The sequence below is a fragment of the Synchiropus splendidus genome, chromosome 3 (assembly GCF_027744825.2).
Source record: "Synchiropus splendidus isolate RoL2022-P1 chromosome 3, RoL_Sspl_1.0, whole genome shotgun sequence".
Lineage (NCBI taxonomy): Eukaryota > Metazoa > Chordata > Actinopteri > Syngnathiformes > Callionymidae > Synchiropus > Synchiropus splendidus.
In genome coordinates, this window is record NC_071336.1 from 33,214,808 (window position 1) to 33,228,669 (window position 13,862).

Here is a 13,862-nt window from a genome sequence, read left to right on the forward strand (position 1 = left end):
CCTGTCAGCTTCTACTGCTCTTCCTCTATGGTCAGAGGAACTGGAAGAACTGAAGAGCTCACGGCGGCACCACTCATCACCATGGTGAACTACCATAGCTGGATTGTCTCTGCACTGCATGTAAAGCGGGAGAACACGACACAAACGGACTTGACTGCTTCATCGAGCTGCCTCAGTCGAGCAAGGTTCTGCATGGAACCACAGTCAGTATTGAGGGCTACAGGGTGGAGGAAGTTCCTACTTCTTCTCACTCTTCTCTCCTGGTTAACTAACAATCTCCTCAGGCACCATTTTATATCTGACAAAATCAGGAAACATGAAGTGACACATTGCTGTTGGTCCTATTTTACACTGCCACCTACAGTTCGTGAATGTCCTCGCAGCAGACGGTCGGTGTGAACACAGTGTTTTCGGTGCATGAAATTATTTTTTGAAGACAGAGAACACAGCTGTGTGTGACTTGCTTTGGACTGAATCAGAAGAGCAGAATGTCATTGAGCGGAAGTGACGCCATGTTGAGTGAAACACCGACCTGTCAATCAGTTACCTATAAACCAATCACTGTTTACGTGGAAGGACAAAGTGTGAGTGAAATAAAGATCGAGTCAGAGGACGGTCTGGATCCTCTGAGGAGACACGGCGACTTCAGTGGACCCTGCTGAGGCCAGCAGCCTGGTGAGTGTGTTTTAGATCAGTGATTCTGAACCATAGGGCCGGGGCCCATGGTTGGGCCGCTAAAAGCTTGTTTGTTTTACACCTTTGGGCAGCGAGACGCTCAGTTTTAATACTTTAGCCACGTATGGTGGCAGTAGTGTGTCACTGAATTGACTTGACAGCTGCAAATCTGTGATAGTTACCAACTATGGAGAAGTTCCTGAACAGAAATTATAAAGAAAGTGACGGGGTCCCTAAACATTGTGAATGAAAGCACCTGTTGAAGCAGTTTTGAATATAAATTAGAACATTTTATGCCTATACTTTCATTTACTTTACTGCTGTTTGACTTTTAAATGAGCCTCGACTGAGCTGCCTTCATTCAGTGTTTGAGAGAGACTCAGCAGAGTTTCCTGCGTCAAATGTTGCCGATGGAAAGTTGAGCAAAGCAGTTAGTCGGGAGGCCAAATGACATGGATTCAGTGACTGGAAAACTGTCATCTCATCCTCCCTGATGGAGGTCAGTGCTGCATCATAATTGTTATTAGCGCGATTTCTACGTAAAATAAAAAGGAAGCAGCCGTGAACTTTGTATTCATTTTTTAAATTAATATCCAGATCTTTTGGGTTCCAGAGTCAAAATGCTAAAATTGTTGACGGTGAACGTAGTTTTAGATGGTCTTGTTATTTAGTCTGTTATTTCAGTCAGGATCACGATAAAATGCATTCATTAAAAAAAAACCAAATGCACAAGAGACTCGGACCGGCAACCTTGAGAATCTCGGGGTTGTGCTTTAACCACTGTACTATGTGTCTATATAGAAAAGAAGACTTTTTACTTTTTACTGTAATTCAACTGTTCAGATTAGATGACAGCAGAGAACTTTGACCAGAATGAGACCTGTAAACACGCAGCAGCAATTACAGTTCCAGGGCAACGTGTAAACATAATCAAGCTCAGATAAAATATCACTGATCTGCTATAAAAACTACCACAATCTTGAAGGAAGAGCAGCCAGGTGAGCGTTTAATACCTCAGCAGTGTCTGTGTCACTGGGAACAACTGGAGTGTTGAAGAGCGTCTGATGATGTCATGAGTCGGGTTAAAGAGCTGTACAACACCAACTTGAAGCTTATTTTTCTGTAGTGAGCAAAGATCCGCCGTTGCAAGTCTCAGAGAGGACATTACTCACTGGTCTAGTGGTTGAAAGATGACGCTGTGGTCCAAGAAATTCAATGACCAGTGCAGAGGCAACGCTTCCCTGCTGCTGAAGGAGGTCCAGGTCTCTGACCGTGGACGCTACACATGCTACACCAGCAACTCCAGGGGGCGACAGGAGTCATCTGTCAACCTGGAAGTGGAAGGTCGGAAGAAGGTCCAGCAGACCAGAGTGACATGTGGAGGACGTCCAATCTGAACTCCTTCATTTCCTCCAGCTCCAGTTACAAAGGTCTCCATCGTTCAGGAAGGAGATGTCATCACCTGCAGCTCAGAGGGAATCTACCCAGAGCCTCAGGTCACATGGTCCAGGAACAAGCCTGCTGACATCAGGATAGAGAAGACGGAGCAGCTGCTCTACCACAGTGGAGCAGCAGGAGCGCCACACTGACCACTGCTGCAAGTGAGTGTCATTCATTCATTCAGTCTTTTGTCATCTTGCCAGCCAACATGGAGAGAGAGATAGCGGTGCCGAACCACGTGAAGAAATAGTTGCAATATGAAGGCAAGCACTATAAACTACTGTCTGTCACTCATGCCTTCAGTACGGGAACAAGACAAACGCCACTAATACACACACACAAATGAAAGGCTTCAAGCAGCACCTCGTCACACGACCAGCAGGCGGTGATCTGATTGGCTGAGTCGATGTTCACACTCCAGTCAGACCTGTTTATTTGCGTTGCGTCCGAGCACGGGAGTCTGACGAGTAGAAGCAGGAGATTCTGGTGCTGAATCTGACCACCAAGACCAGTTTACTAGTAGAAACCAGAGCGTCACTCATGAGTTGTTTACTCTCGCAAGCCTCTCTCTTCAGAATCATTTTGGATCCTGAGGACCTTCACAATAAGAGCTTCACACAGAAAAGACAGTCTAATAGTTGGAATCACGTGGAACAGATCATCATCATCATCATGTTTTCTCTGATATACCAACAAAGACACGTGCCCCGGCAGCCAGGCGGAAGTCAGAGACAGCTGCGAAGAGCCTGGCAGCCCCCGCCTTGCTGCGTGCACCTGGGTCGCAGCCTGTGTCACTGCCCTATTTGCTTCTTCATCCCGTTTTGCTTCCAGGGCTAAAGTAAAGGACTAAAGTACTACGCCGACTTATTAACTGTATTTTAACCTTATTTAAATATATATATATCACTACAAATGACTTGTATTCAACAATTCGGATATTTCAACAAGATTTCAGATCAAATAATTGGATCTTTCTGTGCAATTTGCACGCAGTTTTCTGTCTTGCCTACGAGGTCTCTGGTTAATTTGGTTTATTGCAACCAAATAAACAACAAGACAAACGTCTTTTTCATTGAATCACAACTTTTATGAGGATTACATTTCATTAACGAAACATGAAAACACTCATTATTTATAAATGACTAAACTTGTTTTATATACAAAACATTGTAGGCAAGATAGAAAACTGCGTGCAAATTGCACAGAAAGATCCAATTATTTGATCTGAAATCTTGTTAAAATATCCGAATTGTTGAATACAAGTCAAATGTAGTGATATATATATATATATATATATATATATATATATATATATATATATATATATATATATATATATATATATATAAAATAAGGTTAAAATACAGTTAATACGTCGGCGTAGTACTTTAGTAATTCAAATTCTGCTTCTCTTGATGAAATACGAGTGCGGAGTGAGGCGTGGCGCAATGACGTTGCTAATTTTATTCTAATTCATGTGTGAAACAGCTCCACCCATGTGCGCATGCGGACAGGAAATGACGTCATTAAACGGAGCCCTGGAAGCAAAACGGGATGAAGAAGCAAATAGGCCAGTGACACCCTGTGTTTCGCCCGCCTCTGCTGCATCCTGTGACGTGTGTGGAACACAGTGTCACGTGATCCTCTTGCTTCACTGCAGGTCATGTGAATGAGTTCCACGTAAATCGAAGGAAAACTAGTGTAAAGTCGGGAAAGCCAGAGTCAAATCAAACAAGACGTTCCCAACCACGAATGGCGTCCGGGGAAATGGAAGCTGCTGGCAGGTCAAATGAAGGCTGCTCACTCTCAGTCTGGTGCGCAAGTTTCACACAGCAGTGTTGCCAACTCCCCAGCATTGGAAGTAGCTCTTGGCCCACCCAGAAGTAGCTAGAAGTAGAGTGTACATATACGCCTATATTTATGTTGTTTGTTTTTTTTATATTTTTTATTTGGTTTTTAGTTTTCAAAAAAAAATTTTGAGCTGTAGTCCAAGATCTATTGTGTGCTTTTTTTTATTTGGACCTCAACGCCCAGCAGACAGTGGAGATGGTCATAGACTTCAGGAGAGTCACAGTTTCTCTGTCCCCTCTCATGTTGGCTGGTTCACCTATTCCTATTGTGAACTCCTTCTGCTTCCTAGGAACCACCATCACTGAGGACCTCAAATGGGAGCCAACCGTCAGGTCCCTCATCAGGAAGGTCCAGCAGAGAATGTTCTTCCTGAGGCAGCTACGAAAACTAGGACTGCCGACGAAGTTGCCGGTGGAGTTCTACACGGCCATCATCCAGTCCATCCTCACCTCCTCTATCACCGTCTGGTACAACAGTGCCACCTCAAGAGCAGACTGTAGCACATCATACGTTCTGCTGATGGGTTGCAGCCTGCCACCTCTTGAGGACCTGTATGTCTCCAGGACCCAGAGACGTGCAGGTGGGATCAGAGCCGACCCTTCTCACCCTGGACATGGACTGTTTGTTCCTCTTCCCTCTGGCAGGAGGCTACGGTCCATCCAGACCAGAACCTCCCGTCACAGGAACAGCTTCTTCCCCTCGGCCGTCAGACTGTTGAATTCATGAACAGCCTTGTTGTTATGTTATTTTGTTTAATTTTATTCTTCTTCTTATTATTATTATTATTTTTCATTTTATTTATTTATTTATGTATTTTTGTCAGCACTTTATTCCCAAACACTGCCAGCTCCCCACTGGCCATGGCAGTAAATGACATAAATTCTGATTCTGATTCAGAGGAGACTGGTGAGTGTGTGTATGCGGCGTGTCTGTCTGCGCGTGAGTGAGTGAGTGAGTGAGGAAAATCAAACTAGGAAGCGACAGTCCACGCTGCTCTCAACCCCGCACCGCCCCTCTCCGTCTCTCTCTCTCTGAACGGGGAAAGAGATGTAGCCGAGCTGTTCTGCAGAAGAGGAATTGAGGACTCAAGAACTAGATTGTTTCATTGAACAGCGGCCCCGAACGTTGCCGCTCCTTTTATTGTCAACCCCAATCAACCGTTCCACATTTCCGTTACCCCTCCAAAATAAAACGGACCCGCGCGTAGCGACAGAGACAAACAACGAATATAACTCCTTACAGAGAGAAAACGGCGCATTATTTTTTTTCTTGGAGCCTCTGATCACTAAAAAAAGTCGCTAGATTTGTCGCTTTTGTCAAAATTTCTCACGAGGGGGGTCCAGAAAGTAGATAAAAACAGCGACAAAGTCGCAAAGTTGGCAACACTGTGACGAGAGGAAGTTCGGGGTGAAACACGGAAGGGACCCGAATGCTTTCGCATTCGACTTCGGTAGGTCGAACTGCAGTTCTAACTAAGAATTCACCATGTCAACGCCAATGTAGCTGTTGAAGGATTGTTAAGTTAACCGTGACGACGATGTGATGTCAATTGCTGCGTTGACGCTTTGTTATTACCTGGCTGACTGTGACGTAATGCTACAATAGTCGCCAACTTTGAGTTCGAATCCTCGACCTGATCATTAAAAATAATCTCCACACCTTCTCTTGTCTGAGCTGAGGACAGACAGGTGCTCAGAAAACCCTCGGACTGCCCTCAGTGGGGCATTAAACTCCAGCTTTAATGCACTCAGTGGATGTATTTTGAACTTTTTTCTTCAGAGTGGTAGCAGCAGAATGGTGGGCGCGTGGAGCCTGGTGACCCTGGTGAGCCTGCTGAGGGCAGCGGTCAGAGGTCAGAAGCCAGGTGAGACGGTTTTATATTTGTGTAACAACAGTGTGGCTGGAGTGTTGAAGAGTCTGTCGATGTCACCATGAGCCTGGAGGAAGTGCTTTGTGGCATGCAGAGGAAGTTGTGGGGAGAGAGCTGCGCAACACTAACCTGACGTTGTTGATGTTTTTCTGCAGATGTCACTGTGTACAGCAGGTTCATGAGAGACCAGATCCTCCCATGCAGCTTTCTAAGTGGAGATGACCTGCTGGTCCACTGGTACAAAGAGAGGAAAGATCTTGCTGTCCACTCCTACCACAAAGGTCAGGACCAGTTGGACCATCAACTGCCTCAGTTCAGGGGAAGAACGTTCCTGTTCCATGAGCAGCTGCCCAGAGGCAACGCTTCCCTGCTGCTGAAGGAGGTCCAGGTCTCCGACCGTGGACGCTACACATGCTACACCAGCAACTCCAGGGAGCGACAGGAGTCATCTGTCAACCTGGAAGTGGAAGGTAAGAAGAAGGTCCAGCAGACCAGAGTGAGATGTGGAGGACGTCCAATCTGAACTTCTTCATTTCCTCCAGCTCCAGTTACAAAGGTCTCCATCGTTCAGGAAGGAGATAACATCACCTGCAGCTCAGAGGGAATCTACCCAGAGCCTCAGGTCACATGGTCCAGGAACAAGACTGCTGACACCAGGATAGAGAAGACGGAGCAGCTGCTCTACAACATCAGGAGTTCAGTGAGGGTTGATGATGAAGGTGGCTACACCTGCCATGTCAGGACTCTCCAGAGCAGCAGGAGAGCCACATTGACCACTGCAAGTGAGTCATTCACTCATCATCTACGAGACAACCGGCATGGAGAGAGCTGCTGGGAGTGGTGCTGGTCTCCAGGAGGGGGAGGAGGAACTGACTTCATGGGTTCAGTTGTCGACCCAAAAAGGGGCGTCTCGACACCTGTTTCATGATGAACCTGGAGACGCACCTGAAATCTTTCCTGTGAAGGTCTGAGATGCTGAACTGAAGCTTCACACTCAGCATGTTCCTCTGTCTTCTGCTTTCTCCATCAAAGGAGGCATCATTTTATCGGGGCCTGAAGACACGTTAGATTGTCCTGCTCTGAAGTCTCCTGTGACGTCCGTCACCTGGTGGGTCAATGACAGCATCATAGTCCAGAGAGAAGGTCACCTCAATGTCACAGAGGGGTGGAGAGACCACGTGAAGGATCTGTCCATGTCTGGCCACCTGACTCTTCAGAACTTGACTCCTGATCTCAGAGGAATTTACACCTGTGAAGTCACCAACGAGGATGAAACGAAGGTGGAGATCTACATGATGAGACCAGGTAAACTTGAAGTCCTCAAGCCAGGATGTGAATGAAACAAATGAATAAAAAAAAACAAATCGAGTGAGGTTGGGAACATGTCAGAACATGGACTCAGCTCTGATCTGTTCCTCTCTACAGGAGAAAGAACAAGTCTGTGGTGGATCCCACTCCTCATGGTCCTGGTCATTGCGCTTCTTACTGCCCTGGTTGTTCCACTGGGTTTCTGTCTGTATAGAGCACGCGGTTTGAAAACTTGTGGACGTGAGTATGAAGCTCATCATCCGCTGTGATTGGTTGAGATTTGTGATTTGTGATTGGTCACATTCGGTCATGTGAAATGGTGATGTATAGGTCAAATAGCAAAACAAAAACAATTATTGAATCAGTGCAATTCATTTTTAACTTGCTCATCTCCGCAAACAATGAAAAAAAAAACTTGACAAATTTACAGAAGTACGGCAATACAACAAACAACAATAACCAATAATACAATGCATTTCTGCACAGGGTTAATATCTGTCATTTCATCCTGCATTCTCTTTAAAAAAGTCAGATTGTGAAGTTTGGTAAAAAAAAGTCCTTGTTGTGTCAGACTTCCTTGCACGCTCTTCATCCGACAGATTTCTGTGTTTGTCTTCATGATGGTCCTGTAGTGGCGACTCAGATTATATTATTTAAACACAGCAACCTGTTTACTGCAGCATAAGGCCGCTGCTTTACCTTTAACTTCTCTGAAGAAATACTTGGCAGCCCATGTCTTGTTGAAAACACAGCACAACCTTTCTTTTCTTAGCGTGAACCGACATCTTGAGGGTGCCCTGGCTGTCCCTGTTCACCTTCACTCACGTACGATACGTGAGTGAAGGCAATGCATTTTAAAATAAAACTTCACATTTAAGAATAAAAGTTAAAAAAAGAGATATTTGTTTAATTCATGTTGTTTATGATGGGCCTCAAGCAGGCCGGTCAAATACATACAAAGGGCCGGATGGGGCCTGACAGATTTCAGGTTGTTGTGTTCTTTTGTGTGACTTTCTTTTTCCTCTTGTCAGATGAAAAAGAGGAACACAGAGAGGAACCTCCATATTCAAGGGTCAACGGAGAAATCTCAACTCCTCAGCACATCAACTCCATTCAGCCTCCTGAAACTGACGAGCCGCCTGTAAACGTCACAGAAGAGGACGGACTGGCAACATACGTTTGAGACTGGCACCTCTGAATCTGAGACCATGGTTCTCTGCAGAAACCATCCTCTCTCTTTCTCTCCATCTGCTCCCTGAACGCCTCCTTCCATCTCTCTCTCTTCACCTGATGACCCATGACCCTCCCTGACCCTGATCCACCTCAGCTACCTCTCTCTCTGTCCCACACTTCCTTCACTCCCTTCTTGTTCCTGAGTCTCTCCTGAACCTCACGCTGCAGCAAACTGCTGAGAGACTGCAGAAAGTGAAGTGGATCCATATAAAGCAGCGACTTCTTCTCTTAACAATTTCAAATAACTGAAGATGCTTGAAACACGGAGCCACAGCTGATGATCATTGATTTGGATCCTCAGAGTGTCCACTCAGTTTCTGCAGTATTACACTGTAACAATTTTGTAACATGGCTCCATCTTTGTTACATTTCAGTCAGAATTTCTGTTTACATTTCACAGAGACTGAAGAGAAGCAGAGTGAAGAGCAGGTCTGATCATTTCTGCCCCTCAGTGTCCTCATGTGTCCTTGTGAGGTCCTTCATTCTGTTACTGTTGTGCTTTGTTACGGAGGGGTCACGTCACCTCTGGGTGGAGGGAGGTTTAACTGGGGATCCCACAGCAAGGACATCACTATTAGCTGTTATTCAAGTAAAGTACCTTTGATTCATGTCTGTGGAATCATTGAGCTCCAGCTGCTGCATGTGTGTCTGAATTGTGTGATGGGGCTAATAAAACCCACTGCTCCAAAACCATGATGTGGTCAGACACCGTTCTTCAGGGTGAGCTGGTTTAGACTCCACACTTGTTGTGAGCGACTGACAGTGTTGGAGGCTGGGAAATCTGTTGATAGTCGAGTGTGGAATGATGAAGAGGAACAGAGGGAAACGAGACAAGAAGAAGAGGAGCAACAGATGAAGAATAAATGGCTGAATTCATGACTGTGTGATGAATGAAGAGCTGTGTTAAATGGTGGTTCAGTGAGGGGGAACCCACCCAAGTCCTTGAGGAGCAGTGGATGGTGAGGAAGGAGGAGTTACACAACATGATGGATGTATAAAGAGTGATTGAAGGAGTTTTATTATTTATTCTGTTTTTTGTGGACATTTCTGGAGTTGTTTTTAGTGTCTTTTTCTTCGGAAAGAATTTTTCATATTGTGAGATTTCACTAAATATTTTCTCTCACCTGCACTGAACAGAATCTAACACAACAAACCCACCGTCTCTAACGGCATCCTTTGGATGCCATTGTCCGGGTGTTTCTGGTTCCTACTGGGAATTTGAGAAGGATGAAAGAACATCGCAATATTCAGCATCAGACGTGGGATATGACAAGCTGGTAAAAAACTTCTCGTATTCCAAAGCAGTGCTCTGGCCTGTGTGCGTAAGAAAGAGCTGAGCCAAAAGGCAAAGCTCTGTATTTTCTGATCGATCTTCATCCCGACCCTCATCTATGGTCATGATCTGTGGGTCGAGATCCCGGATACAAGTGGCTGAAATGAGTTTCCCCCTATGGTGGGTGGGCGTCTCCTTCAGAGATATGGTGAGGAGTCGAGGAGGTGAGACTCGGAGTAAAGCCACGGCCTCTCCGTATTGAGAGGAGTCAGGTGAGGTGGTTCTCATGCTTTGGTGGTGTTTCAGGCACTGCCAGCTGGGAGGAGTCCGAGGGGTGGACCCAAGACCAGGTGGAGGGATTATATCGCTTCAATGGCCTGGGACTTGTAGCAAGTGAATAATTCAAGTTATCTTAAAAAATACAGAAAAATAAAATAGATCACTTGTATTTGTTGGCCTAAATGACCATGTAAATACAGACAAATTCCTTACACATGCTTCGAGGTTGACAGCTCAGTGGTAATAGCTCCAACTCATAGTTTTAAATCTGAAGGCCAAAGTAACTTTAAATTTTACAAAGTTAACTTGCATCAATTTGTTATTGCAAAGCTGATGGCTGGACGATGATGCAGTTAATGTCTTGATCATGGCAAAATTTGAGTTTTTACCTGATCATGACAAATAATCTACGCGCTAAAATGTTGTGATCATGTGAGTCCACATGAAACGCTGAGGCCTTCTGAAGTTGATGGGCAGACAGTTCCAAGAACAACGCGGCAGAACTGAATGTTTCAGTCACAGATCACGTATTGGCCTGGGATTCATCATAATAAAGCAGTGCTCTGAGTCTTGTTCAGCCCTCGCTGGATTTTGCTCTGGAACGGTCACTGAAAGTTCACTCTAAACAACATGAACACAGCAATCTTTTACTGTTTAGGTCAAATAAAACATCAATGAAGTCTCCATGAGTCCAGCTCTGGTGACCCATGTGTGTTTAATGCATGCAACGATTTTATTTCAAATATTTGGATTTCCAGTGTGTTGAATGACGGGAGTGAAGAGCCTGCTGAGGGCAGCAGTGAGCGGTCAGGAACCAAGTGAGTGGGTTTTTTTATTGAGTTCAGAGTGTTGAAGAGTGTGACGATGTCGCCATGAGCCTGAAGGAGGTGCTTTGGGACGATAGATGGAGTTGCTCTGCACTGACCCAAAGCTGTTGATGCTTTTATGTGGATATCACCATGAACAGCAGGTACGTGAGCAACCAGATCCTCCGTGCATGTTTGAGGCAAGAGATCTCACATTGGTCCGCTGGTTGAAAGATGATGCTGTGGTCCACTCCTACTACAATGGTCAGGACCAGTTGGCTGATCAAACGAACCAGTTCAGGGGAAGAACGTCCCTGTTCCATGAGCAGCTGTCCAGATGCAACGCTTCCCTGCTGCTGAAGGAGGTCCAGGTCTCTGACCGTGGACGCTACACATGCTACACCAGCAACTCCAGGGGGGACAGGAGTCATTTGTCAACCTGGAAATGGAAGGTAAGAAGAAGGTCCAGCAGACCAGAGTGACATGTGGAGGACGTCACAAAAGGAATGCATTTATGTGGAGGTAGCAAGTAAACATCAAGTCCTCATGGCAAACTGTTTGCAAAAGAATCTCTTGCAAACTCATGTTGAATTGACAAAGAAGTGGAGTGACGTATGGAACATGACAGAACATGGACTCATCATGTTCTTCAGTGTAACTTTCTTTTTCCTCTTATCACATGAAGGAGAGGAACACAGGGAGAAACCTCCATATTCAGGGGTCGACAGTGAAAACTCAGCTCCTGAACACAACAAGTCCACTCAGCCACCTGAAACTGAAAAGCTGCCTTCTCAGTTTTTCCTCTGAGAGAAACGGAGTCTTCTCTCAACAACAACGATTCTTCTGTGTGTGTTGCTTCAGTTCAGAATAAAGCCAATGTAGTTGCTGAACACAAGCGTGTGGTCATTGTCAAGTCAGAGCTCCAGTGATGCAATGTTCATCCAGTGATCAAGCTGCTTCAGCTTCCACATGGAGAAGAGACACAGGTGTGAAATGCAGGTGCTAGACCGAGTCATGATGAAGGTTCCATAGCAAAAGTCGAATAGTGGTCCCCAAGCCCCGGGCCGGGAACCGATCCCGTCCGTGGATCAATTGGTACCAGGCCGCACAAGAAAGAATTATTTCTGTTTGATGTATTATCTGAGTTTGAATGATCTTTTATTTTGAAAAGAAAAACAAAGAAAATGGGAAAATGGGAGCCAAAATGTAACCCACAAGGCTCAGTGAAGAGCCAGGAGAGGCCACCACTTCCCAGAAGAAGAAAGAGTGTAACAGAAAACAGCTGGAGTCCTACTGGGATCATGGTTGGTGATTCCCACGTGCCTCGCACACCAACATGCAGAGGCTTTATCTGATGGTTCAAAGTGGCAAATTCATTGGGGACCACTGATTCAGAGGTCAGAGGTCGTTGAAGAATGAAAAACACATTTGTTAATCAGTTACTGATTTATTAATCGTCGCTTCCCTGAGAGTGTCGGTGAAACTTGGACTGGCTTCAGTCGGAAAAGGATCTTGGTTGTGTGAAGAGACTTGATAACTGGAGCAGCTGACGGGAGTGAGGAGCCTGAAGACCCTGGTGAGCCGCATGTTTCATTCCTCTGCTGTTTTCACACCTTATGTCTGGATCACTCGGACTTGTTCTTGGAGGAACCACAGCACAACGTTGACCTCGGTGAGTCAGGAGGAAGAATTCATCAGTGATGCCAGAAAACAAAAGGGTCTGACTTCAGTCAGTGTTGGAAAGAGACTCAAGAGTTTCCTGACTGAAAACTGAAGCTAAACACAAAGGTTTAAGATCAGTGCAGGTCAGAGGTCAAGTGACGGCGCACCAACATTGGTGTCTTTTGGTTCGCACCACAAGCGGGAGGTGAGAGTGCAGCCTCAGAAGAGCTTCAAACCAAAAACACCGAAAGACGCATCGCTGTATGGAGCTATTGAACAGCCGTAGCTGCATCACTCCAGAGACTTGTGTCTCCTCCGTTGACTGGAAAGTTTCTGTAACTTACAGGTTTTGATTGTTGAACTCGAGAGTCACCACTTTATCAGAAATTGAATTTTAATCTCTTCTTTCCTGAATCTTTCGATCACAATCCAAAAGTTCTTTCAGCAAACTGAGATTTGTTCATGCATCAGTTTCACTGTCAAGTGAAACCACAGGTTTATGATGGTTCCAATCACAGCAGCGTTTGCCGGTGATTACACTGTTCAGACTTCATATCAGCGCAGAACAGCGTTTATTGAACTTCGGGTGCAATGTAGAAACACCATCTATATCAGATAAGCTAGCATGGAACTGTAACAACAGAGAACTAGAAAGCCACCGGGTGGAACACAGTATCTGCAGCGTAGGTGCTGATAAGGCATCAAAGCAAATGCAGACAGGAATACAAGACAAAACCACACCAAAATAAAACAGGAAGTTGATGAGAACAAGACAACTCAAAGCACAAATAGAGATTAAACCAACTCAACCTAAACATAACAAAAGTCAACATAGTCGACAGCGCCTGGCAGTTTGCTTTGGGAATGAACAAGACAATGTTCAAAACGTTGGTGAATCTACTTTGGTCTCCACTTTGCCCTGGAGGTGTCATTGAGATACATTACAGCATTACATTTTCATTCTCCCCTGCTGGGCTCTTCTCATCAGTGACGCCACTCCCACCTACTGTCCGTTTGAGGTAAATGCACTCAGAATATGATTGACATAACTTATAACGATAAACACCAAGTGGTGCAGTGATGTTGGGTAAATAACATCTCAGTGTGGCTGGAAAAGAGTGGAGGTGTGCGCTGACTCAGTGCCTTTTTTCCCCAAGGTCTTCTGCTGTGAACTGGTGACGGTGTTGGTGAGAGAGGTGAGGGCGACCACATCTGCTAGTTCCTGAAAAGACTAAGCTTAATGAACTGAAAAATGGAATTTACTTCTTTTGAAGTTTTGGGTTTGCAGATCACAAGCAGCAGAACGATGGGAGTGAAGACACTGGTGACCCTGGGGAGCCTGTTGTGGGCAGCAGTGAGTGGGAACCAGGCAGGTGAGACACTGGAAAGAGTCTGGTGATCATGAGTCAGGAGAAGGCAGAGTTTCCCAACTCGTGTGAGAGGCCAGGTGTGTTGCAGGAAATGA

The 13,862-nt window shown here is 45.4% G+C and overlaps 1 protein-coding gene and 1 long non-coding RNA gene across 2 annotated transcripts; both read left to right on the forward strand.

The window, feature by feature from the left end:
• Positions 1-600: 600 nt before the first annotated feature.
• On the forward strand, positions 601-4,963 carry LOC128756395 (uncharacterized). The gene is made up of 4 exons (XR_008414228.1): positions 601-675; positions 1,802-2,019; positions 2,092-2,276; positions 4,256-4,963. It is a non-coding gene; the product is annotated as an uncharacterized LOC128756395 (long non-coding RNA).
• Positions 4,964-5,212: 249 nt separating this feature from the next.
• On the forward strand, positions 5,213-9,273 carry LOC128755879 (CD276 antigen homolog). Its single transcript, XM_053859967.1, has 7 exons — positions 5,213-5,416; positions 5,746-5,830; positions 5,992-6,306; positions 6,379-6,618; positions 6,869-7,141; positions 7,262-7,384; positions 8,176-9,273. Exons 1-7 carry the CDS (start codon positions 5,396-5,398, stop codon positions 8,325-8,327), a joined length of 1,209 nt encoding a protein of 402 aa, XP_053715942.1. The 5' UTR covers positions 5,213-5,395; the 3' UTR covers positions 8,328-9,273.
• The last annotated feature ends 4,589 nt before the right edge of the window (positions 9,274-13,862 follow it).

Bases quoted from the DNA above. Each gene is read 5' to 3' on its own strand.
- LOC128755879 (XM_053859967.1), top strand. From the start codon at position 5,396: ATGCTTTCGCATTCGACTTCG. The intron at 6,307-6,378 runs GTAAGAAGAAGG...CATTTCCTCCAG, and splicing joins TGTCAACCTGGAAGTGGAAG to CTCCAGTTACAAAGGTCTCC. The intron at 6,619-6,868 runs GTGAGTCATTCA...TCTCCATCAAAG, and splicing joins AGCCACATTGACCACTGCAA to GAGGCATCATTTTATCGGGG.